This window comes from Salvia hispanica, chromosome 6 (genome assembly GCF_029641045.1).
Source record: "Salvia hispanica isolate PSC_SH4W2 chromosome 6, Shi_PSC_v1, whole genome shotgun sequence".
Classification (NCBI taxonomy): domain Eukaryota; kingdom Viridiplantae; phylum Streptophyta; class Magnoliopsida; order Lamiales; family Lamiaceae; genus Salvia; species Salvia hispanica.
In genome coordinates, this window is record NC_142697.1 from 2,430,130 (window position 1) to 2,456,953 (window position 26,824).

Genomic DNA, 26,824 nt, shown 5'->3' on the forward strand with positions numbered 1-26,824 from the left:
AACTCTTTGAACAAGTTTTCCTTCAGATTTTGGATCTCTTTGGCATCGTCTCCTGTTATGATCATATCATCAACATAAATAATCAGACATGTCATTTTGCCGTTCCTGTTGTGATCTGAATGGCTTTGTTTGAAGCCATGTTTGAACATTGCCTGACAGAATCTTCCAAACCACACTCTGGGGGACTGCTTTAACCCATAAAGGGTTTTTTCAATCTGCACCTTTTCCAAATTCTGCATAGAATCCCGAGGGAACTTCCATGTAGACTTCTTTATTTTTCTCCAGCTCTCCATGAAGGAAGGCATTTGTAACATCAAACTGATATACTGGCCATTCTTTACACGCAGCTACAGACATGAGAGTTCTTATTGTATTTAGTTTGGCCACGAGTGAGAAAGTCTCTTCATAGTCTACTCCATACACCCGAGTATATCCCTTAGCAACCAATCTTGCCTTGTATCTCTCGATTGAACCATCTGCTCGTCGTTTTATGGTGAAGATCCAACGACATCCAACTGGCTTCTTGCTCGGAGGTAGAGAACACTTCTCCCATGTTTCATTTTTTTATCAAGGCATCAATTTCTCTCTTCATGGCCTCTCTCCAGTGTTTGTGCTTTATTGCCTCTTCGAAGGATTGCGGAATTTCTCCCACTTCGTAAAGTGCAGCTTCGAATGGCCTAGCCATTTCGGTGAGGTGACCCTGAGTAAGATTTGCCACAGAGTATTTAGATTTTCGACCCTTCCAATCTGGTGAGTATCTTTGGGGAAGAACGCTCCTTGTGCTTCTATGGGGCAGTCTGTCGTGCCTTGTCACTTGTTCTGGCACTGATTCATCAGTATTACTTCTAGTTTCCCTGTCACTGTTAGTATTTTCAGGTAGAAGGCCAATATTGGGATCAAGAGTATTTACCTCAGGATTTAAAGACTGGTCGGATAGCTCAGCAGTGTCCTGAAGCGGCATGTTCTGTTCTTGGAGATTTGACTGCTCAGTGGTATTGCTAACTTCCTCTATTGGACCGACATTTGTGACATGATTTTGGTCTATCTGTTGGGTTTGGTTTTTCTCTTCCTTCCCCAGAATGGTTTCTCCCCAATGAAGTAGCCAATTTAATGTGTCACTACTTGAGTTCACCGACTCACCACTCCCCTCCTGACCGCTAGATTGGTTATAGAAGTATTCACTTTCAACAAAGTCGCAGTTCATTGTTGTGTACATACGATGTGTTGAAGGATCATAGCACCGATAACCTTTTTGGTTTTTTCCATAACCCAAGAAGACACATTTAACTGCACAAGGCAAGAATTTATCACGGTCATGTTTGGGAATGTGGACAAACACGGTACATCCAAAATTTTTGGGATCGAGATGAAGGGAGGATGGCACTGAGTTATAGGAAAAGAAGATATCAAGAGGGGTTTTGAAGTTAAGGATCCCTGTGGGTAGATGGTTTAGGAGATAGACAACAGTTGTGATAGCTTCCGGCCAAAAAGATTTCGGGATGTTTGATTCAATGAGGAGGGCACGGGTAATTTCTAAGATATATCGATTTTTCCGCTCAGCTACCCCATTTTTTTCTGGTGTGTATGCACACGAAGTTTGGTGGACAAGGCCTTTTCCAGTGAAGAAAGATGTCATCTTAGAATTCACGTATTCCCTCCCGTTATCAGATCTAAGGACTTGAATTTTGGAGTTATACTGGGTTTGAACAAGACGATAGAACTTGGTGAATTTCTCAAAAACTTCTGCTTTTGTTTTCAAAAAATAAATCCAAGTCATACGAGAAAAGTCATCAATAAACAATAAAAAATATTGAAACCTTTGTCCTGCAGTTACCAGAGCAGGACCCCACACATCAGAGTGAACCAAAGCAAAATCAGATTTTTCTCTAGTGTTGTTTAATTTGAAAGAATGTCTATGGCTCTGTGACAAAACATAAGTTTCGCAATTCAAAACATGCTTAGAAGAAACTAACTCAGGAAAGAGTAGGCAAAGATATCATATAGAAGGGTGTCCTAACCGGCGATGTAAGAGCCAATCAGACCGTGAGTTAGCATCGCAGTACTCTGTTGGGCTATCTCATCCACGTAGTACAAGCCATGTCGTTCAGTGCCACGCCCAACTATCGTTCCCGTCTTGGTATCCTGTAACATGCAAAAACGCGGCTGCATTACTAATTTGCAGTTGAGATCCTTCGTGACATGGCTAATAGACAAAAGTTTGTGGGACAATGACGGAACATAAAGACAGTTGGAGAGGTGAAGGGTTGGTGAGATAGTAATAGTGCCCGCCCCCTGTACTTGTGCTAAATCCTCACTAACAGTTTGGACGAATTGTTTTGTGGAACGGGAAATATTGAGGAAATCCGATGCATCAAATGTCATGGTATCGGTTGCCCCACAATCAAAAATCCAGTGGTGGTCTTTAGGTCCTATGGCTAAGGAAGATGAGTATGCGAGGGCTTGAAAAGTGTTTGCACAAGTAATAGAGGGTTGGAATTCAAAAATTTGGGGTTTATTTTCAGAATTTTTGAGACTTGGGGGTGTTATTTCGGTATTTTGGACATTTGCGGGTTTTTGGTACAATATTTCGGTCAACTCGGTGGGTTAGAAAATTTTTGAATTTGTTGGGGTGTCTGTGACAATTTCAAAACTTTTTGGTGGGTTTTTTTTGAGAAATGTTTGGGATGGGGTCGGATCTGGGAGGGTGTATAAGTTTGGGGGGTTTTCTGCAAAATGTGGGGGTTTTGTATTTGAAAACCCCACAAAAGATCCTCCAACCGTAGATATTCCCCCAAATATGATTTCTGTCGTCTCTTCTTCAAGTTTGTGACCATCGGAAGGCGGCGGTATGGTGCCAGCGGCGGTTTTTTGGTCCTCACTGCCTGCCCAAATCCAGCGTATCCTCCGTTTCTTTCTTCTTCTCCCCTGCGAAGCTTCCACCGCCGATGCTGCTTCGTCCGCTGTAGATGCAGCTCCTTTAGCAGCCTCCGCCGTCGCTCCTTCAGCTGTCATCGCCGTTGCTTCAGGCTTTGACGGATGCTGTTTCCGACCGGTGTTGCTGCTTCCGTCGACGCTGCTGTCTGTGACGGGTGGAACTGCAGAGTGGTCGCCTATTACAGCAGTCATCCATCGCACTTTGTTCTCTCCGGCGACAGTGACTGGTGCTGCTACCACCACTGGCGTTAAACCACCATATACCCCTTTTCCGCCATCAACGAGGGCATCGGCGTATGTCTTCTTCGGTCCACGATGTCTCTCCTTATCCTCCAGCAGCGGTGCGTGGTTAGATTCGATATGGTTTCCGTTAGGAGGTAGAGATATGTTTAAGTTTCCGTCAGATACGTTACTCCTTTGGCTGTTCGCCTGAGTCGTTGTTGCAGCTGTGCGCTTGGACCCTACGCCGAGATTCCTCGGCTGGTAGGAATTTTGGCTTTGGTTTGTGTTGGATTTGTACAAATCAATTAGATTTGAGATTGTCTCGATCAATAATTCGAGAGTGTGTATTTGGCTGACCTCCATTGGAGGTTTTTTGTTAGTTTCATGCTCTAATTAAGATGGTAATCGAGAGAGATATAGAAAGATTGGATAGGCATATTGAGGTAGAATGTAGAGAAAATTGTATTTCTTGCTATAATGTTTCTTGTATGTGATCTTGCTAATTTCCCTAGTATTTATAGGGAAATTAGTATCTTGTAAATTACATCAATAAATGATAATTGGAAACATATAACATTAGGGACTCTACACTTATTCAATGCTTCTAGGAACTCTCTTTTGACTAATTTGGGCGGGCATCTTCCTCTTTCAACATCCTTTTTCATCCATTTCATAAAATATCTTATTTCCATTGGTGAAAAATTCTCTCAAACTCATTATTCATATACATCTATTTTTTTACGGCTTATATTCATCATTAAACACTAATAATAATAATATGAATCCCACTATTTTCACTATCATTCTCTATCACTTTACTTTATTAATTATCCATTAATTTATGTACCGTTATAAGTATTTAAAATTTTTTTTTTTGACAGAGGGATTACGACGTTTTCCTCTAAAACCAAAAGATTAGAGAAAATAACTTTTAATTTTTTTCTTTGCTTATTCATCTAGATCTGCGTGGCGGCAGGGGAAGGCTCTTTTTCTGATAAATAATGGGCTGGGTAAATTAACCCAACTCTAAATTATGGGCCTATATATTTAGTGAGTAGTCAACATTTAAAAGGTCTTTATTGTTTTAAATCGTAACATGCTGAAATGATCTTCGTGCTTAGCAGGCTTAGAGTCAAAACGATGCTCTCGAATTCACAATGATAATAATATCGGCCTAATTTTTCCTTTGGATGCTCGAATTAAACTGAGGCATATAAAAAATTTATGAGACCTAAATCCAAAAAATAGTTTGTACTATCTAAGTTGCCAATTTAATACAGTGACTAATAGACTTTTTAATTAATTCAACGATAATATTCAAGTCATTATAAACTCAGCAGAAAAAGTTCATAGAATAATACTTGAGAAAGCTTCTAAAATATTTGTATTTGTGATATTTTTAAAACAAATCTTGTACGGTTAGTACTTTAAGAATGAAGGTATAACTCCACAAATCTCAGCTTTCTCATTCCCAGTCAAAAAACAAGAGTGCTGGAATTTTAGTACTCCTTTTGTGTGTCAAGTAAGAGAAAAGTTATAATAAAGACCAAAATCATTTTATTTTTTAGCAATTGATTATCTTGATTAAGACAAATAAAAAATAAAAACAGTTCATATTCGTTGAGAGTGAGAGAATATATAATACTTATTGAAAACTATTAAAAAACAAAGAATGTTGGAATAACTACTTCTTAAAAAAAAAAAATTGGTATAAAAAAATAGTAACCACTTGTTATGTCTTCTATAGCCTATGTTCGATTCGATTCGATTCATATATAAGGACGTTTCATATACATTCTGAAAGAAAAAACCATAAAATGTCAATCCCATAAAATGTCAATCATATGGTGAAATACTTCATCGTGTTACATCTATGAATAAAGTAACGTGATACGTACATTTGTAAAAATTAAAGACCCATTACTCCCTCCGTCCCGTTTAAGATGACACGTTTTCCTTTTTAATTTGTCCCAACTAAGATGACACATATTTTTTTTTTGAAACTTTCTCTCTCCAATTAATACACTCAATCATTTTTTCTCACTCTTATTAAAATATCCATCTTTCTTTATCTCTCTACTTTAATACTTACACCCACATTTTCTCTCTCTAATTAAACACTTTAACCAATTACTCCTAAAATCCCATGCTGGCTAAACAATGTGTAATCTTAGCCCGGGACGGAGGGAGTATATCGTAACTTTGATATTTTTAAACTTTCATATGGTCAGAGATGTTACATGCCTGAATTCATTGACGTGATGCTCTCACGTAATTAAAGACGAGACTGGCTAAATGTATTAAAAGACATCGTTTAAATAGCCAAACGTTTTATCCATATAGTAGTATTTTTCATTTATCACATAATACATAATTTATCTCAAATATAGAAATCTTCTTAAAGTTATAACACAAACTATATCAGTTCGCAAATACATTAATGTAAGTTGGCATTAGAGAACATATCGGGTGCTCACTCGACATCAGTTCGATAATTCATGAACATCAGTTCGATAATTCATGAATATCAGTTTCCGATTCAATATCAAGAATTGATTTGTTTTGTAATGTCAACTAATATTATTGTGTCAATAAACTGATATAATTTTCAGCTATCAAACTTCTAATTTTAACAAAGTTCTCAAGGAAATCACTCCTTATGTGATCACTGAAATCAACATCAAAGTTATAATAACTTTGTTCTTTAAAAATAGCAACAGTTCATTTTGGCATGTCCTATAAAATTAGAAACTTTATATCCTAGGAAACTTTTTTCTCAACAATGGATAAGACTCATTCTCCAATAACAATATTTCAATCACTTTTCTTTATGCATCTCTTACTTCTTACTTTACAAATTGTTCATTAAAATTCGTGTTGTTTCAAAAGTTTCTGTCATAAAAAAAATGAAGATAGTAACATAATCAGCAATTTTTTAAAGTTATGGATTGATCAGAATTTGATGACTTTTTTGGCAATTTTCCCTTAAGATCATTCACACTGGAGAAGTAAAGGGGGAGCGGAGAGCCTGCGACGCGCAGCGGGTGTCTCTCACTGTTGTAGGAAGTTGGCGACAAGCGAGATGACGGGCACGGGGGTAGGGGTGGTTCTTGAGGGAAGGGTAGATTTTGTTTTATTTAAATCTCAAATTCTATAATAACATCCTTCTACGCCTAAAATTATTCTTCTTTTCACACATGTATTACTCCCTATATCCCAATTAAGTTGAGTCGCATTCATTTTTTGGATATCCTAATTAAGCTGAATCATTTTTTTTTGACAAAAAACAGAACATCAAATCATTCTTACTTTATTTTATCATCTACTTTACTCTCACCTTATTTTTCCTACTTTATTCTTCTCCCCTACTTTTCAACATTATTTCTTAATCTTTGTGCCCAAAAGTTTTGACTAAACTTAGTTGGGACGGATGGAGTATTTAGAAAATTTATCTTTTTGTAGAATATGAATCTAGTGTTGGATAAAAATTGCTCTTCTCGATTGGATCGTGGATTTTTTTTTCGGAAAGGATCATCAATGGTTCCCCATCTACCCCCTTGTTGAGTTCGAATTGTGGCAAATCCCGGATGAGTACAGGCCCGTAAACTGCCATGGGGCAAGTCAACTAGCCCCCCCATATGGGTACAGGTCCATAAACTGCCATGCCTACAAGTCTACTAGCCCCCCCTCCCCTTCATAGTTGGGTACAGGCCCATAAGCTTGTTAGGTCCACAGGAAAATTAATCTCAGGTTGCGCCTCTCAGGGGTCGAACTCGTGACCTCTAGGATATGATGTTGTATCCTTGCCTCTTTGGTGGGTCATGGATTTGATTGTAGATGCATTGCTCTAAATCTCTCAATAATCGAGAACATGTCAACTCCCAATACGCCTTAGAGTTGTACACCCAACCTGGCTCTGGATAGCATTTCCGAGTGTCTATGAAGTCCTTTCATGTTATATATTGTGTACTAGTATTTCAATTTTACAGCTAAACAATGAATAGTGAAAATTAATAGTCGCTAGGAGAGGGTATGGATTGTGGGATTTATGACCGAGTTGTGGCGTGGCTAGAGGCCTCCCTTGATAATATATAGAAATAAAAGAAACATATATGATTTGGAATTGGTTGCGTTAAGGGAGGGAGAAAGAAGAGGCAAAGAGTAGCGGAAACAAACAACAAAGCAAAGCACCTTAAAAAAGTAGACACCCCATATCCCATAAACTCGACCATTACACCTTTCCACATCCAACGTCATATTCATATCCTCTCTTTCTCTCTTGCAAAATGGGATTCTGTTTCTCAAAGCTATGCAGCAAATCCAGAGACATCCCAATATCCTCCTCCTCCGACTCCGACTCCCCATACCACCACCACTTCCCCTTCCACGACGCACCTCCACCGCCTCCGCCTCCTCCTCCTCCTCCACCCCCATCAACAGTAGGCCGAATTCTCGGAAAACCATACGTGGACATCACCGCACTCTACCACCTGGACAAGGAGCTCGGGCGAGGCCAATTCGGCATCACATATCTCTGCAGAGACAAGGCCACCGGGCTCCAATACGCGTGCAAGTCCATCTCCACCCGAAAGCTCGTGACCGAGAAGGACGTGCACGACGTGCGGAGGGAGATCATGATCCTGGAGCACCTCACCGGGCAGCCCAACATCGTGGAGTTCCGAGGCGCCTACGAGGACTCCAAGAATCTGCATTTGGTGATGGAGCTGTGCTCGGGCGGGGAGCTCTTCGACCGGATCACTGCCAGGGGGAGCTACACCGAGAAGGAGGCCGCGAGGATCGGGAGACAGATCGTGAATGTGGTCCATGTGTGTCATTTCATGGGAGTGATGCATAGGGATCTCAAGCCAGAGAATTTCTTGATGGTTAGCCGCGACGACGCCTCCCCGTTGAAGGCTACCGATTTCGGCCTCTCCGTGTTTATTGAGTCAGGTTAGTTTTTACAGTTTCTTGATTAATTGCTATGAATTCGATTCTTGAGTTTGAGATGATTACTTGGTTGTAAAGTTTTGGTGTTCTTTTGTGTGGTACAAGATTATAACTTGTAGTCATTACATAATGATGGAGGCTTACCTCATTCAAAAATAAAATAATGGCGTCTAGCTTCTTCTTTGATGCTCTGCGTGTGCATCTTTCTTTCTGTATAATAGTAATACTTACTTTTGATATATTTTAAAGTTAGGCTAAAGTCGAATAGTATAATATAGGTAGACTTGGGTAAACGGCCGGTTCAGTTATTAATCGAATTATATCATCGCTTATCTAACTACTGAAAAGGGTTAAAAAAAACTAATCAGTTTGAGTTGGTATACCAGTTAATGGTTTTGACCCTATCGAGTGAATTAACCAAATTGGAGTTCACGTCTGTACCGATTAGCTTTTTGACATTTTTCGGTAATCGATTGACTAGCGATTGAATTAATAACTGAACTGACTGTTTACTTGTCTACATATATGATCATGATTTAGATTAAGAAAGTACCTATTGACATGGGGCAAAAAGGGGTAATGTGAATTGTGACATGCATAACTGGATAATTGAAATTTGGAATCCATTTATATGTGGATGCCACTTCAGGTCAAGTCGTCAAGACGACTAGGTCAACTAGACAATGACAGGTCAACCCCATGTCTAATACTCATTCATGGGCCCGCCGCAGCAACCTCAACTTTTTCTCTTTTTTTCTATTAAAATATTTGCCTAACTATGGTATGTGTATATCTATAACGTCAATTTTTACCCTACCAGTTCTTGTTAGATATTCGTAGATGCCACACTATATCACATTTTCTTTTTACGAAAAAAGTTCCCTCTTACATTAATATAAATATATATATTTTTTTTCACTTAATACATGAAACAATACCTCCTAAAATCTCATGTCAATCTTCAAATGTGACATCTACTATGAGACGGAGGGATTAGTATTTCTCTACTTTCGTAATATAATCACACTGGTCGTACCTTAGTAATTCAGTCATGGTCATGTTATATTTAATCACCTGCAAATCATAATCAATTAATAATCCGAAGGTAGAGAAATGTAGTCTAATCATCAATTAGAAATTTATTCAAAATAAAATCATCAATAATTTACAGTTAATCAATTTAACAGATTTTCGTACATCTCAAGTTCATAATACATAGTTCTCCAATCATCCCTAACTATATGTTTAATCTAGCTCATAACTAATCAAGTTTGCAGTTGACCTCAAATTTTATACTAACCCGAAATTCAGTTGTTCAGTTCTTTTTTATCATTTTATGGTAATTTCCTGTCGTTATATGCATCGATAAAACCATATTTTTATATCTTAAACATTACATATGACAGGTTCAGACTTGCTCAGTAAATTCAAACCTGAGATCTTTGGTCCCAGTAATATTCACTTCACTACTAAATTCTCCCTATCATCATATTAACGTGAGAGAAATTTTACCAAAAAAGAAATGTGACATATTTTATAGGACAAACTAAAAATGAAAGTGTGACATTTATTATGAGACGGAGAGATACTAAATTGTCCCAATAACAATTTTGGATTTAGTATCATCATTTTGGTGTTATTGTTAATTCTCTATCAGTCAAATTAATATAATTTCATGGGCAAAATGTTACTATTATTAGTTACTTTTCCCTATATTTTTAAAAGCATGGCGAGTGTTGCTCAAGTCTAAGTCTAAGTTAAATATTATGTTCAGGAAAAGTGTACAAAGATCTAGTGGGAAGTGCTTACTATGTGGCCCCTGAAGTATTGAGAAGAAATTATGGCAAGGAAATTGATGTGTGGAGTGCTGGTGTCATTCTCTACATACTTCTCAGTGGATTTCCTCCTTTTTGGGCTGGTAACTAATTTCTAGTGTAACATATGTGATTTAATTCCCCTGTTGGGTTAATTAATGTCTTGATTGTGGTACATTTTCAGAGACAGAAAAAGGCATATTTGAAGAAATATTGAAGGGAAACTTAGACCTCGAAATGTCCCCATGGCATACCATATCACCTGGTGCAAAGGATCTCATCAGGAAAATGCTAACCATAAATCCAAAATTGAGAATTTCTGCTGCAGAAGCACTTGGTAACACAACTAATTATTTGATTCAAAATGTCACATTCTTAACCAATACTTTTGAGCAGAGCATCCATGGCTCATGGAAGGCGGCGAGGCATCCGACCAACCCATCGACAGCGCGGTCCTAATCAGGATGAAGCAATTCAGAGCCATGAACAAGCTCAAGAAGGTGGCTCTCAAGGTTATCGCGGAAAACATGTCGGAAGAGGACATCAAGGGATTGAAACAAATGTTCGACAACATAGATACTGATCGAAGTGGCACCATCACGTACGACGAGCTAAGAACCGGGTTGACCAAGCTGGGATCCCGGCTTAGTGAAGCAGAAATTCAACAACTCATGGAAGCTGTAGAAAATTACTACTTTCTCATTTAATAGTACATTGTTAATTATTGTTTTTATTATTATTATTATTATTAATAATAATCATTGTTACTCTAATTTTTGTTAGGCTGATGTTGACCAGAATGGGACGATAGACTATGTGGAGTTTATAACTGCAACCATGCATCGTCACAGACTGGAGAAAGAAGAGAATTTGCACAAGGCTTTTCAGTATTTTGACAAGGATGATAGTGGGTGCGTTAATATTAATTGTTTGCATGATAAATGTTAGTACAATATTAACATATACTACTATAATTTTTCAGATTTATTACTAGAGATGAGTTGAGACAAGCCATGACTCAGTATGGAATGGGCGATGAAGCTACCATCGACGAGGTTCTTGATGATGTCGATACCGATAAGGTACGTAGATAATCAACGTCTTGATTTTCCTGTTTATGGCACATTTGGTTCGGAAGATTATATCTCGTGATTGAATATACGTATTATTTTTGCTTCATGATCACAACTTAATCCTAGATGGATACTAATATGATAATTATCAAAGTCATGCATCTTTCCTGAACTAAAATAATCTCACTACTAAATTTTAGATGGATAAATATATCAGTAATAGCAACCAAACGACAACTTAGTGGATTCAAATGTTATTAATTACTCACGTTCAACACTTATGTTTGGTAGGGATCATAATATTGTATTTGTTCTTGATTTTTGCCATGTCAGGATGGGAGGATCAACTACGCTGAATTTGTGGAGATGATGAAGAAAGGAACCATAGATTCTCCTCAACAATTGAAGATGGAATAACTAATCGATGTGGCTGCAACGTTGAACTCGTTTCACTTACAAGATTCACCATTTAATCTGTGTATTACCCCAAATTTTCTTCTTTCAGTTTTCTTATTCTGTTGATTGTGAAGCACTGTTTGCATGCTCTTTATCAAGTATAATAACATCAAACTATATAAAATTGATGAGAATAATGTTTTTATTTTTTTTTTCAGTTTTGAGAAGTGATATGACAATTGTTAATGATAAGTGGTGGAGCCACGGTGTGACAAAATTTAAGGGATGAATGGAGTATTTATTAATTATTTTTTGACTCAACAACGGAAGCATGTTATGTAGTCATTTTGTACCTTTTGAAATGAAAAGTAAGATTATAATCATTAAGAATTACTCCAACTTAAAAGAAATACAAAATCAAATTGAAGAAACACACTGTGATACACTGATTAAAACAACTTTCATTTACACAAATAAATATACACATCAACCAAATTGATTGTTATACTCCGCAAACTGTCGATATGATACACATCAACTCTTCAATTTATTAGCAAGCTCGTGAGCCCTTTCCGCTAACTCGTGTTTCTTTGTCTTCACAGCTTCCACCACCTTATGCGCCCCCTCCTTTATATGTTCTTCCGCCTTGTGAGTCTGTTCCTTTATCCCATCTTTCACTGTTTCCACAGCTTCCCCCACCTCATGCGCCCCCTTCGTTATCTTCCCTACGACATCGCCCACCTCACGAGCCCCTTCCTTTATCCCCCCCACAATCTCCTTTTTCGCGGTTTCCACAACTTCCCCCACTTTATGAGCCCCCTCCTTTATCTGGTCCGCAACATGGACCACCTCACGCGCCCCCTCCTCTAACCCTTTAACAATCATGTTTTTGGTGGTTTGGACAACTTCCCCCGTCTTGTGAGCACCCTCCTTTATCCCTTCTACTATCTCATTTTTCGCGGTTTCTACTGCTTGGCCTATGTCATGAGACCCCTTGTGTAACCCTTCAACAATCTCTTTTTTCGCGGCGTCTGCAGCTTTTCCCACCTCCTTGACCCCCTCCTCTACCTTCTTTGCAACTTCATCTGCCGCGGCTTCTAGCTTCTTCAGCTGTTCTAGAAACTTCTGCTCCATGGTTTCTATCACCCGGTCGAGTTTTTCCTTCTCTTCGTCCACCTTTGCTAGAAGGAGCTTCTCGATCTTCAACATCACTGATGCAACGATGCGTTTTGTGATGTTGCTACACACCTTTTTTACGATCCCTTTACCGCACATTGCAACAACGGAATTTTTAGCACTACTGTATATGTTTATTGGTGAATTTGGTGTTGTGATATGGCTAATTAAACATATGTGTGTATATATGGAGAGAGATTCTTGCTTGTTTGTAGCTGATGATTATTTCTTGATCTTGTTTAGATTCCTAGCGTTTCTTTATCATCTTTTTCATGCATGTGATATGCATGTTTCAAAGAAAATATCTAAGAGTGGGAAAGAAAGAAAAGAAAAAAGGACATTAAGCATTACTTTGTGTTATAGACTTATAATTACATTGAAAACAAGGATTTATCGTCACTATATTTATGTTTATAGTACATTATGGTGCATTTATAAATATGCATTTATTTGATCACAATACATGCCATTAGTAAAATATGAGAATAAATATTGTTCTGAAACAAATTAAATTGTAGAATTTGGAACATGAGATAAAAAAAAAAAAAACAAGTGAAGGAACGTTGCAAGCTGTCTTTATCTTGAGTAAGGAATTATTTATCTTTTTGGATACAAGAAAAGCATTATTCTATTATACATGAATAAAGTAAGAGTTAATGAACAATTTAAGTTATTCTTTTTTAGATCAGAAATGCTCAACACACCATTTTTTCAGGGATATAAGCTTTCGATCATGGAATTAACAAATTGGAATGATCAATTATGACGAAACAAATGTGAAATATTCTCGTTGTCTGATTATATATACGAGATTCACTATTGAATATGTGTATTACCGTCTACTCTTTTTTTTGTTTGTTAAATTTGGCAAATAAATGTTTTTTGCTTGGTAAAATAATATTTCGGACCTTCTTTTTCATATTAAGTACTATCTAAATTTAACTGCATTTGAAAAAAAAGAGTCCAGCAGAAACTTTTATTGAGAATCATAAAAGTAACATAAACATTTATGAAAAATCCCGGAAGTGGTTTTGCTTGAGTTGAGATAATCTCATGCATTCTATTAGAGCATCTCCAATAGCGGCTAGCCCACCGGCTGGGCTAGCCGATTCGCGTCGCTAGCCGAACTATTGGAACCGGCCAGCGGCATTTCGGCTAGCCGATTTGCGGGCGCTAGCCGACCGCTGGCCGATCCCGCTAGCCGCCATTGTAGGCTCAATTTCGGCTAGCCGGTTGCATTTTTTTTAATGTATTTTTTTATGCATTTTTTCTAATGGACGAGGAAGACAAGTTAAATAAGTTTAACACATAGTGATACTGATGTAGTGGAATGAAATTTGGAAACGCATCTGAAGTCTTATATAATTGGGAAATGAAATTAATCTGGCACATCACTTCCAATTTGGGAAAATCTTCGTCGTGGAAAATTGACACATCGACTGATATTTGCGAGCAATTTCAAAGTTCATAAATTCCAGATTCTGCATATAGTGCATGATATATACAGTACAAACTATTTATCCTATATCAAAGAAAAAAAAATTCACTCCACATCATTAAGATAATTAAATGTGAATCAACACTTATTTATAAACAGACCTGTGACAGTAAAGAAGGCAACAACCAAACACACCTTACACACATAAATCTTATTTCAATTATTGTTTATTAGATCCAAATGCATTATTCATAAGATCACCAACACCCTCTTCAAAATCTTCTGCAACTTCGACAAACTTGTGCGCTGCTGTCTCTACAAATGCGGTAGCCTCGGGAAACGCCTTCTTTATCGCCTCTATAACCTCATTTTCTAGATTCTTCACCTTGTCCTTCATCTTGTTCAACTGCTCGCCTGCCTCCATTTTCAGCTTTTCGATCTCCTCATCCACCTTCGCTTTAATCTTTCTTTCTGCTTCCGGCATTAAACGATCGATGATGTAGCTTCTCAGCTTTCTTCCTATCCACTTAAAGCACATTGCACCACGCACTATTATACTCTATCAATATTAATGGGTGAGATGAAATGGCTAGAGATGTGTAATCAGTAACGCATCTATATACATAGACCTGCGTTTTCGATTCTTGCTTGTTTGCAGCTGCGCGCTGATACATTCCTTGCGTTTCTTCTCATCTTTTCCATGCATGTGTTATGCATGTTTTAAAAGAAAATGATTAAACATATTACATACATTTATGGGGAGTGGTTTAATTGAGAATGACTCTTCAAATGAGAACTTATTAGCCGGAAGTACAAAATAGTTGGTGAAACAAATTATCTCAGTTGACTGTATAAAACATATTAGTTGTATCGAACTGATAAGTTTTGTGATGCCAACTGATAAGTACTCATTTTAGTATAGTTCTCAATTGAACCACTCGCTATATTTTTGTATGTATGATATTCTGCATAAAAATTAATAGAACTTTTATAAAGTTAGTACACAAAGCTATATCAGTTTGCAAATATCATTTTGCAAATATATTGATATCAGTAGACATCGTAAAACATACATCAATTTTTTAATTCAATATTAGTTTGTTGATTCATGAATACTAATAAATGATATGTTTTGTTATATCAACTGATATCGATATATCGCATACTCCCTCCGTCCCAAGATAAGCGAGTCATATTCCTTTTCGGGATGTCCCACTATAAGTGAGTCATTTCTCTTTTTAGCAAAAAATCATCTCTCTTACTTTATTCTCTCTTTACTTCTCTATTTTTCTTTTTCTCCTACTTTACTTTCTCTATTTTAAATTTTTAAATATCAATTTCTTAAATCTCTTAAATCTCGTGTTCAAAATAAGTGCTTCACTTATCTTGGGATGAAGGGAGTATAATAGTTGCTCCTGAAAACAAGAATACATCGTCATTATACACATGTTTCTAAATCATGATAATTGTTCTCCTGACTACTAAAAATTATGAATTATTTATATACATTTATTTGATCACAATACATGCCATCAGTAAAATATGAGAATAAAATCAATAAATATTGTTGTTAAACAAATAAATAGATGAATTTGAAATATGGGACAAATGAAATCAAGTGAACGAACGTTGCAAGCTGCCTTTATCAAGTAAGGAATTATACATGAACAAAGTAATCCTGCAATTGACAATTTAAGTTATTCTTTCTATATTATATTCCATCTGTCCCATTAGAAATGAAAAATTTTCCTTTTGGGGTTGTCCCACTAAAAATGAAACGTTACTAAAAATGAAACGTTACTAAAAATGAAAACAACACTCTCTATTTTAATCTCTTCGTTAACTCACAAAACATCCCTACATAAAATTCCGTGCCAAAAACCAAATGTTGCATATTTAATAGGACGGAGGAGTATGCTCTAACACATCATTTTTTTCAGGCATACGCTTCACACGAGCCGATTAAGTAGAACAAAGCTAGCAATGCAGTTTGATCGATCAATAGTATGGAGGTCATATTGCTGCTAATAACAGCAATATAACATAATTCACCGCACCAATTGATACGAATAAAGGCGGGTGGAGAGTAATATGCTGAAAAATACAGAAACAACAACAAACTACCGAGAAAGAAAATTGAAAAGGATAAACTAGTTGAAAAAATATGATTACAGGATACATGCACCTCCATGGAGGGCAACACAGAAATTTAACAGATCGATGAGCAAAAAACTACTGCTCCAAGAAATTTTTACCAATTTTTATCATACGTTTGATTTCCTATCAAAGCTCCAATCGTTGACTTGATAGAGTAGATTTATTGACAAAGCAACAGCTTAATATAAAAGAAAAAAAAAACAGAAAAAATCAAAAAAATGAAAACCTACTATAATTTGAACAATAAAAGCAGTAGAGTTATATTTATAATATTTCTAATAGATAAAAAAAAAAGTTTAAGCAAAATCCAAAATCACTCAAAACAATTAAATTCTCCAATCGTAACAAAATTCCAAAACAAAAGATTTTGATTATCAACAGATGAAACCTAATCAGTGTCATTGCTTGATAATAACTCATGGAGTAATTTTCTAAGATTCAGTCTTCACACATTTGAGAATAGAAGTATCACATGAACCATCGCCCAAAATGCGTTGACCAAAATCCCTAATTTTAGCAGTGACTGCTAAAATTTGGTCCTTGTTCATGTCCCCCTCTAACTTATGCACTAAATCATAAAAGTCTGTGCACAACATGTTGAGAGCCTTCTGCTTCTCATCCACACCTGCATCAGTTTATACTCTAATGAGTATCATTATGTAGTTTGAAACATATCATAGTACTACTATACAACAATAGTGATCAACAAATATACCATAATTTAAGCTAAATGGCATACACACCTGTTTGTGACTCTTCGCTTGAAACAGCGTGCACTGCTTTCCCTAACGAGTTCTTCAACCACCTCCATCCGAAATATTTCTCGGGAATCAACTTCACACCATTGTTTTTCAACACATAGAATATGTGGCTACATAAAATACCAGATCTCTCAAACAATTTGCATCGGCATTCATATGAATTATGCTCAGCATCATATATAACAGTCCAAGTATTACGATGATCGTCACCCAATTTATATTTCTTAGGGTTGCCATCAACAGACATCTCCTCAATAAAGCAATTATAGCATGCATCCACTATTTCTGCCTGGACAGTTTTGAACATACTGCCGGTGTAGATCGTTGATGCATGTTTCTCAATAGACAGCCCATGAGCTGCCAAGATAGGAACGATTGTCGAATCCATATAATTTAATTTTGCATTGAGATTCCTTTGAGCATCCAAAGCATTATCATACCTCATGATGAACTCTAAGAGATTAGAACTAGGCTTTGTGTTTCTTTTGAAGAAACTATTTTCAGGCTCGAATATTGATGTTGTTCTTATCACAGAGCTCATCGAACAATCTCTGAAAAATGCAGGCGCCCAGAATACTCTAGAGTCAAACATGGTTTTGAACCACTCTTCCTTTTCCAATCCATAGCGTTCCATTATACCTTTCCATGACTCTTCAAACTCAATAGGTTCTATCAGATCTGACCAAACGCGTGCATTCAATTCATTCTTAAAATCTTCATTCGCAAGCAGATTTTTGGGCACTTGGTCTGCTAGCTTCAACATGGTATGCCACAGACACCAACGATGCCTTGTGTTGACCAGGACTCGTTCAACTGCAACTTTCATATCTGAATCTTGATCAATGGTTATCAACTTAGGTGATGCACCCATGCATCGAACAAAACAACTTAGTAACCATGAAAATGAATCGACATCCTCCTTGCATAACAGCCCAGCTGCAAAGGTTACGGGTCTAGCATGATTATCTTTTCCGGTAAACGAGGCAAAAATCATGTTGTACCTTCATTAGACAACACAAATCAGAAATATACTTCTGTATCCATGTAAGTGATTCATATAAATCTTCATAATGCATAGGAAATGTCATCATTTTGTTTCAATGACCACATTTTAGCATTCATAATAGCCAATAGATAATGCATTTACAATTATCATCCTAACAGTGGGAACCAATCATCGTACCTACGCACAAAAATCAAATGTTAACTATGTGTCAATGATTATTATGAATAAGAGTACTCCAACTATAAAAACATCAACATTATCAGTATAGTGTTGAATGAATATCAATATAATACCAACCTGTTAGTAGAGTATGTTGTGTCAAATGAAATAACATCTCCAAAATAATGATAGTTTTTTCTTGACACTGAATCACACCAGAAAAGCCGATTTAACTTGTCTTCAGCGTCTAAATCAAATTCAAAAGTGAATCCACCACATGTTTCCTTCTTCCTACGCATTACATCCAACAGCATCTGAGTATCAGAACCTTCGATGTTTGCTTTCATGTCACGAGCACACTTTTCAACATCCAATACAATAGTACACCCACCAACATCGTATCCCTCCATCAACTCGTTCAACAATTTGGATGTGAGCGCGGAACCAATATTGACCTTAGCACAATCCTCAATAAATTTCCTATGCACTTGATCTGGTTTACGGTTCAATCTCATGAATTTCTTATGCTGAGCCTCGACCATCGAGTGGTTGTGTTCCTCAACAAACTGATGAATCACATATCCAGAAACTCCAAAATCTGAAAAATACTTGAACGATATCCTAGCATTGCATCCGCACCTCTTTGATGCGCGTCTACGCTTGTTGGCAAAGCCTTGTCGTGCATTCGTTGCATCTCCATCTACCGTCCTTTTCTGGACTTCTCTACTGCACACTAAGTACTGCCATGTGATCACGTCACCCGAGCATTTTGTACCAGATTTGCGAGTGTCAAAACCAACCGCACGAGCATAATAATTGTAAAAGACAATCGCATCTTCTACCGTCTTGAACTTCTTACCAACACAGGGCTTGAATTCATCTTTGCATACAGGTTTGTACATAACTACAACATCAATAATGTAAACTCTGATATCATCACCAAACACGAGCATTATCATTTATTGAACTCACAGTTTGAAAATATTATACTAATATCAGCCTTTATGAGAAAAGGGGGGAAACGATGAAATTACCTTCGAAGCTAGGTACGGCATCCATGAGTTTGATTGTGAGTCAAATTAACTGGTAGATTGATTGCAGCACAACTTGGATATGAGGCGACTGATGATTATGATCGGAATCAAGGTAAGAGAGAGTGGCAGTGAGATTGAAATGGTGGGAATTAGAATCGGATTAAAGATATAGAGCACAACTTAATTCAAATTCGTGGCGGAAAATATGGAATTGCATACTGAAACACGTAGCCTAACTGGAGAAAACTCACTTGCTATTGCTGCGAACGAAGCGATATCTTAACGTGGAGGCAGTGAGAAAACCGACGACAAAGCAGAGACTATTTATTTTTATACGATTAAATATTATAATAGGAAGCAAAATAATAGAGAGAGCCGTTTTTCTATGGTGCGCTAAATTAAAATTGTAGAGATGGGCGAAAAAGAGTTGGGCCGAGGATAAGAAACCCTAGATTAGTAGTAGCAAAATATTCCCTCCGTCCACGATTAAGAGTCTCATTTCTAAATGGCGCTGGTTTTAAGAAATGTTAAGAAAAGTGGGTGGAAAAAAGTTAATGGAATAGGGGTCTCACTTGTATATATTAGTTTTAAATGATATGTGAGTAGAATGAGTTAGTGGAATGTGGGGTCTCTTTACCATTTATGGTAATTATGAACCGAGACTCTTATTTGTGGACGAACCAAAATTGAAAAACGGGACTCTTATTCGTGGACGGGGAGAATACATTTAATTTCTTTGTAATTAACACGTGGATTGCCTGTATATTCTATAAAAATTAAAATACAATCAAACGTCTAAACTTATATAACTATGGAATGGATTATGTCCATATCTCCATGAGATCGACTAATAGTAATAAATATTCAATTACTGAATATTAGTAGTTCTTCATGAATCATGATTAACTCGAAAGTAGCTAACTTGATCATTTCAAAATATATCCCCTGTATATAAAAAAAAGAAGAAGATAGTTTCGTTATTATCAACCTCTCGTATAACGAATAATTTTAAGTTTTTATGAAATTGGTGGGTAATTTTGAAAGAACCCATAAGTATAGGTTGACCCAGTTTTCATAGTATTTAAATACCTTATACATTGTTCTTTCGAGGAAAATAATAATAGTATCATTATGGATTTTTTAAGAAAATTAGAAAAATGAAATGGTTTTTTATATTTGTGATAATTAGTACTCCCTCTGTTCCATAGTAATAGAGTCATTTTATCATTTTGGTACGTTCCATAGTAATAGAGTCATTTCCTTTTTTAGTAAAAGTCAACACATTTTTCAACATCTACTTTACTCTCTCTTACTTTATTCTCTATTCATCTTTCTACCCTTTTAATTTTCCACTTTATTCTCCCTTTACTTTACTCACCTAAGAGCATCCTCAATGCATGTGGATGTCACATAGCCTTCCCAGCACTGCCACGTCAGAAGGACATCCCATAGTCTTCCCTGCACAGTGGCAGACATCTCATAGCCTTTCCGCGCGGACTTCCCGCAATATAAAAATTCACAAATGCACCAAATTAAATAATTTAGGGAATTAATAAACAATGTACGGTATTAAAATTTCGGCACGAATACGGGAAAAATGCAATGATTTTATTTTTTTTAAAAAACATACATATGCGTTAAATCTATATAGTTTGCCGCTAGCCTTGCTGGGGGTCCGAGGGCGCGGAGTGCCCCCGGCCCGACGGTATGATATGTTTTTGTTTTAATCCTTCATTTTCAACGATAATACATGTGTTATAGTTTTTTTTTAAAAAATCGTATATATAGAGTTTGCAACGAGCCGTATATATAGAGTTTGAAAATAAAATTAAGAAAAAACAAAATTATTGGACGTCCGTCCGCATGCCACAGCGGCGGACGTCCCATAGGCTTCACGACGGATGCCGCGCGAACGCCGCGGAACTCCCGTGTCCGCGCGGGATGTCCGTCCGCCTCGCTTCTTCCCCCAATGGTGGACGTCTGTCGCAGACGTCGGGCACGCCGGTCCGACGTCCGGCGCTGATGATGCTCTAACACAATTTTTCTTAATCTTCGTGCCGAAAAGAAACGCCTCCATTACTATGGAACGGATGGAGTAATATATAAGTGAAAGTGAAAAGATATAAATTGATACTCCCTCCGTCTTGGATAATTTGACTCACTTTGACCGGGCACGAGTTTTAAGAAATGTAATGAAAAGTGAGTTGAAAAGTCAGTGGGATGTGGGTCCTACTTTTATATATTAGTTTTATAACAAAATGTGAGTAGGAATGAGTTAGTGGAATATAGGTTCCACTACTAAAAATGGTAAAAGTGAAATGGGTTATATTATCTGGGACGGACCGAAATGAAATACTGTGTCAAATTATCTGAGACCGAGGGAGTATTTATCTAAAAATTTATTGAAGTTTTAATGAATTTTAATAAAATTGGAGAAGTGATTAGGATTTTGTTGCTATAATAGGAAAAGTGGGAGAGGAAAGGTATGTAAAAATAAATATATTCATCTAAAACACGGAAATTATATAGTAGTACTTTTTTTCTTAAATTTGACCGCTTCCAAAATTCAAACCAAACCCCTATTGCTGGCACTTCAGACTATGTTAGATTAGATGTTAGATTGAGGATAAAATCGATAATCATGCAATTGGAGGATTACTAATTATGCATGGACGTGACAAAATACTTAAAACAAAAGAAAAAAAACATTGCCGACCTCTTGTTCAATTGTCAAACAAAATGGTTGGCTACAGTCGTTTACGTTAAGATATATGTTAAAACTGTGTGCATTATGTGTTGACCTCTACCATGCCCCCTTCAAATTTTACATATATATAACTAATCAAAGAGGCCAGCCAATAATTGCGTGCTGCAATTTGGTCAATGCACACACGTTATTTTTAATTCAATTAATAACTCGTGACGATTTTCTCAAACTTATTTTATGAGCAGTGAATAATTTTTTTATCAATATTAAATGGCTACGGCATGATTTGTCCTAATGAGAATCAGCTTATCGGAACACAAAAATAAATAGATGTATAAACCCGAAGTAATAAAGCATAGTAGTATTAGTCCGGCATGGTAAGTACAGCATCACTTGAGACGACTAATTATGCATGCATCAAACAAATGTCAGGTGAATATAATATGCCAAAATTTATTTTTCAATATTAGTAGTATATATTTATCCGCATGTGTCAAAATTCAAAAGTTTGATATAATCATAGTCGTGTGCATCGCTAGTTTGTACACTTCGAAGTAATTTCATATCACATGGAGTATTTAATTAAATTCATGCATGTGACATATTCACAACCGCCGAAATTATACTAACATAGTAGTCTTTGTTTATAATATTCTTCATCAACACCCTTAATACCCATAACTCTACGTCACTTAACTCTATTGTATAGGAAAATCGATGAAACAAATCATTTTTGCCCCTTTTCTCTTAAACATAATCTGCGTAAATAATTAATTACGGTAACAAGATATTTATTTGACTAGCTAGTTAGTAGTGAATTGATCTTATTTTGTCTATAATTCACAACTACAGAGCTAAATTGACCATAATTTTCCTATAATTCTCAACCATTACTTTTTAATCATGACTTAATACTACGATTTTCTACTATATTCACAGTTATAATGCTTTTTTAGGGTATAATATTTATTTCTTACTAACAAAAGCTTATTTTGTCATAAATTCAGACAAATTCGCGTGAATATACAAAAAAGTCAAAAATGTACTTTTTTAAAATATAAATACATTTATGACATTTAAAAAACATTTATGACTATTTTATATCTTTATAATATAGCAAATTGTACATTTCAGTGTTAATTAATATTGTAGGATTATCCTAATAAATGTAATCAATTGTGGAGTCCGCCGGAGATTTGGACCTTTTAATCATAATTAATAATAGTAGATACTAACAACCAAGCAAATCCAAGGTGTAATATTCAATGCTAATCGCAGCTCTTGTTTTGCTCAGTCTTCCTTTCTCATTTGACCAAATTAACTAAAACCTTGTTCTTTTCTCAATTATTTCTTGAAAAGGTCAATTTCGCATCCCTATCTTGATCTCTCCCTTGTTCTCATCTTCACATCTTCTCATCTTCTCTTCTTCACACGCGCAATATGTGTTTATATATATATGCACACACATAGAATTAATTCACAAAGTTATCTCTAGGTGACAAATTTAAATATGAATAGCCCCAAAAATGCAAAGGAGAAGAAGCCATCATCCAAATCAAAGAACAAGATTTTAAGGCTTCTACCAAAGGCAACTCAAGCCGCGGTTTCATTCCAAAACCCCGCCTTCAGCCCGGGCCGGGCCAAGGGCTTCTCGGGCCCGATGATCCCGGCCGAAGCCCGGGGAAAATCGAAGAACTTCGAAACGCAAGAACCAACTTCTCCGAAAATCTCGTGCATGGGCCAAATCAAGCACAAGAAGAAGATGTGCAAGAAGCAAACCTCTCTCCCTAGAGGATTCAAGCCCGCGGTAAATCCCCAGCCCGAGAGAACCGGCAAAGCCCGGTCTTCCGGCCCGGGACTGATGAAGATATTCAGCGGAAGAAGAAAATCCGACGCCTCGATTGATGGCGGCTTGGGCAAGCCGCCGCTCGCCGAGAGGGCGCCGAGCTTGAGCCAGATGAGGAGATTCGCCAGCAGCCGCGACACGTTTGCCGGTTTTGATTGGAAGGCATCTCAGATAACGCCGGACTCCGGTGAAGATAGCGACGGTGAGGATGGCGGCGGCGGTATCCCTTTCTCAGCGCCGATATTGATGGCTGGCGGCTTGGTTTTGGAGCCGAGGAAGGAAATTAATTTGTGGAAAAGGAGGACCATGGCTCAGCCCAAACCTATCCATGTAAACATTGCTAGGGTATTTTAATAATCTCAAAAATATAGTGACAAAAAGAAACATGATTTTCTTAAAGTTTTGGTCTTTTTTCGTTTTCCATTAATTTCATTTATTATTCATTTAGTTATCACGAACATGTACAAAGTTGCGAAATTAAGGAAGTTAATAAGATTAGCTTGATTGTTTCATACTCTATCCGTCCTACAATAGGAGTCTACTTGATATGTGCACGGATTTTAAGAAATGTAAACAACAGTGGATTGAAAAAACTTATTAAAATATAAGGTCCCCTTTCTTGTATTGGTTCTATAATAGAATGTGAGTAGAGTGATTTAATTAGTGAATGTGGAAACTACTTACCATTTATGCTAAGAGCATCAGCAATGGGGCGGACGATAGTCCGTCCGATGCATCATCCGCCCCATCGTCCTCCACTGCAGGTGGGCGGAGAATGCTCCTCCTATCCTCCGCGCCCTATGCATCCTTCGCGGACGATGAACCATTTTTGCATCCTCCGGCCTATCCTTCGCCCCACTGTGGTGATAAGGAGGATAGGTCCAGACGATGCACACATTTTTCATTTTTAAAAAAAACTTTTTCTATTTATATCATCACATATTTACTTCATTTCACACATTTGACTCCATTCTCTTCCTCGTCTCAATTTCCACTCTTTCTATCTTCATATCTTCCTATCATTGCAACTTTTTTTAAATGTGGGGTTTTCCTTTAAGTTGTGGTGATTTTATATTTATTTTGCTAATAATGGACATGTTTGCAAACATAAAAAATAAAAAATTAATACAAAATATTAATTAAAATTATAGGTCGGGCTATAGGGCGCCCACTACAGATGAATGGGACGGAGGATAAAATGCTGATGGCAGAATATAGGACGTCATGCTCTAAAGTGAAATATGACTCTTATTGTGGGACATATTGAAATGGCAAAAATGTGACGCTTATTGTGGCACGGAGGGAGTAACGTACAAGTTGTTGAGAAGGTGGATTACGATTAATTTTTGTTGAATTCATTGAAGTTGGTGTGCATCTCGATCTCTAATTACTATTGCACAAAACCTTTATTTCCACTTACAAACAAAAGGATTACACAAGAAATTTAAAGATCTAATGGAAATAACACTAGATCTATATAAGTACACAAATTAATAACACGCTCGCTCGGCCTTCACACACCAAGTTGCCAAGTCGAGTCAGCCGAGTCATGACTAAGAGTGAACCTCAAGTTCGCAGATTTACTAAGTAGCTGATGTAAATCAAATAATGTTAATTTACTCCAAGATTTCTCTTATTTTGTATACTAAAATCATCTATCAATTAATCATTAAAGTTTGATTATTATATATTAGTTGATGGATTTACACGTGGAGTGAAGGCATACAATGAGCCAAACCGGATCTAGGGTCTGATTCAAACTGTTCGTTGCCTATCAAGACAATGTCCAAATTCATTAATCTTATAACCATTATCTTCATCTTTGAAATAGCTATTTGATGAAGGCTACGCGGAGCAGTGCGAACCAGGGCGAAAACACCCAACCCGAGCGTTTTTTACCAACAAAACGCCCAGGTCCAGTGGACAACGCCCGGGTTGGCACCATTTTGCTCGGGTCGGGTGATTTTCTCGGAAACTGTCGAATGTTAGTTTTCAAATTGGTTTCTGGAGCAGTTTTTGGGATATTAAGAGATTCTCAGGCATGAAAAGAGAGAGGAAAAGAGAGAAAGAGAGAAGGAAGAAATTTCGGCCAACATTCCGACAATCCGTGTCCAAATCTCAATTCCACTCAACAAGAGCATGCTTCCTATGGTTTTCATTGTGATTTTTACCATGTGTTTAGGCTATACTCTCAATGTTGCTCCACGTTGTGATTTAAGCTTGTTTGAATGTATCAACACCTTTGAATTCATGTTTGACTTCGTTGATGTGTTTAACATTAGATCTATCACTTTAGAGGCCTTTATCGTTATAGATGTTTAATCCTTGTTTATCGTATCTTTAACATAGACTTGGATGGACTAATCAATTGATGTGTTGTAAAAATTTGAATTGTTCAAAGGATAATTTAACAACGGATTAGGTATGTTTATATAGTAGGTGATCTTTTATTCCCGTGCTTCCGCAGGAATTTAATATAATTGAAAGTTAGTTCATGGAACAAGTGTTCAGCTGACTGTGAACTATACGTCGCAAACATGTTCAGTGCACGCGATTAGGTTGATTAATTAATCCCAAAATATGTGTTTTTTATGTAGGTGTAGAATGATTCAAGTCTAATGAGCAACTTAGAGTGACATATCTTTCCGTTTGTGAAATCCTTCTGATTTTATTCGTTTGTTTTAATTTTATCAAAATCTTTCAAAACCAAAATCAATCTTTTGTATGTTTTTATATATTGTGAAGTGTAAATAATCTTTCACCTCCTTGTGGATCGACACTTGAAATACTATTAACGACAATGTAATCTTAGAGTATTGTAGTATTATTAGAGTTAATTAATTAAAATTGATATATTGTGTTAATTGAATTTGAGACTCTAAAATATGCATAAGTAGCAACGAGTCAGTCAAGTTCGTGCGAATCTGCTCTTGTCTGACGACACTACACTGTCCATCTGCGCGAGGAATCCATGCTGACGCACTACAGCTGCAATCGTCCATTGCCTCCGAGTCAGTGAGTTGCCAAATTAGAGTCGACATCGATGAACAATCACTTTTCAATGACAATTAACAATCCTTAAAATTCTTTAAAATTCCCAAAAAAACATAACTTTATATAATACACTCGATTTAAATTATTTTTTCATATACCA

At 36.8% G+C, this 26,824-nt stretch overlaps 3 protein-coding genes across 3 annotated transcripts; 2 read left to right on the plus strand and 1 right to left on the minus strand.

Annotated features, from left to right (window-relative positions):
* The first annotated feature begins 7,298 nt into the window (after window positions 1–7,298).
* Window positions 7,299–11,603, plus strand: LOC125203713 (calcium-dependent protein kinase 29-like). Its single transcript, XM_048102133.2, has 7 exons — window positions 7,299–8,106; window positions 9,878–10,021; window positions 10,102–10,254; window positions 10,314–10,597; window positions 10,701–10,828; window positions 10,900–10,999; window positions 11,324–11,603. Exons 1-7 carry the CDS (start codon window positions 7,443–7,445, stop codon window positions 11,405–11,407), a joined length of 1,557 nt encoding a protein of 518 aa, XP_047958090.1. The 5' UTR covers window positions 7,299–7,442; the 3' UTR covers window positions 11,408–11,603.
* A 4,904-nt stretch (window positions 11,604–16,507) lies between these two features.
* On the minus strand, window positions 16,508–19,498 carry LOC125208310 (protein FAR1-RELATED SEQUENCE 5-like). Its single transcript, XM_048107891.2, has 5 exons — window positions 19,369–19,498; window positions 19,118–19,205; window positions 18,222–18,987; window positions 16,901–17,919; window positions 16,508–16,782 (listed from the first exon to the last, which is right to left on the minus strand). The coding sequence occupies exons 2-5, from the start codon at window positions 19,140–19,142 to the stop codon at window positions 16,589–16,591; spliced, it is 2,004 nt and encodes a 667-aa protein (XP_047963848.2). The 5' UTR covers window positions 19,143–19,205; window positions 19,369–19,498; the 3' UTR covers window positions 16,508–16,588.
* A 3,768-nt stretch (window positions 19,499–23,266) lies between these two features.
* Window positions 23,267–24,182, plus strand: LOC125204645 (uncharacterized protein At1g76070-like). The gene has a single exon (XM_048103352.2). The coding sequence runs from the start codon at window positions 23,335–23,337 to the stop codon at window positions 24,022–24,024; it is 690 nt and encodes a 229-aa protein (XP_047959309.2). The 5' UTR covers window positions 23,267–23,334; the 3' UTR covers window positions 24,025–24,182.
* The last annotated feature ends 2,642 nt before the right edge of the window (window positions 24,183–26,824 follow it).

Bases quoted from the DNA above. Each gene is read 5' to 3' on its own strand.
- LOC125204645 (XM_048103352.2), top strand. From the start codon at position 23,335: ATGAATAGCCCCAAAAATGCAAAGGAGAAGAAGCCATCATCCAAATCA.
- LOC125208310 (XM_048107891.2), bottom strand. From the start codon at position 19,142: ATGGATGCCGTACCTAGCTTCGAAG. The intron at 18,988-19,117 runs GTAATTTCATCG...TTGATGTTGTAG, and splicing joins TGCCGTACCTAGCTTCGAAG to TTATGTACAAACCTGTATGC. The intron at 16,783-16,900 runs GTGTGTATGCCA...AAACTGATGCAG, and splicing joins AAGCGAAGAGTCACAAACAG to GTGTGGATGAGAAGCAGAAG.
- LOC125203713 (XM_048102133.2), top strand. From the start codon at position 7,443: ATGGGATTCTGTTTCTCAAAGCTATGCAGCAAATCCAGAGACATCCCA. The intron at 8,107-9,877 runs GTTAGTTTTTAC...TATTATGTTCAG, and splicing joins CTCCGTGTTTATTGAGTCAG to GAAAAGTGTACAAAGATCTA. The intron at 10,598-10,700 runs GTAGAAAATTAC...AATTTTTGTTAG, and splicing joins TTCAACAACTCATGGAAGCT to GCTGATGTTGACCAGAATGG.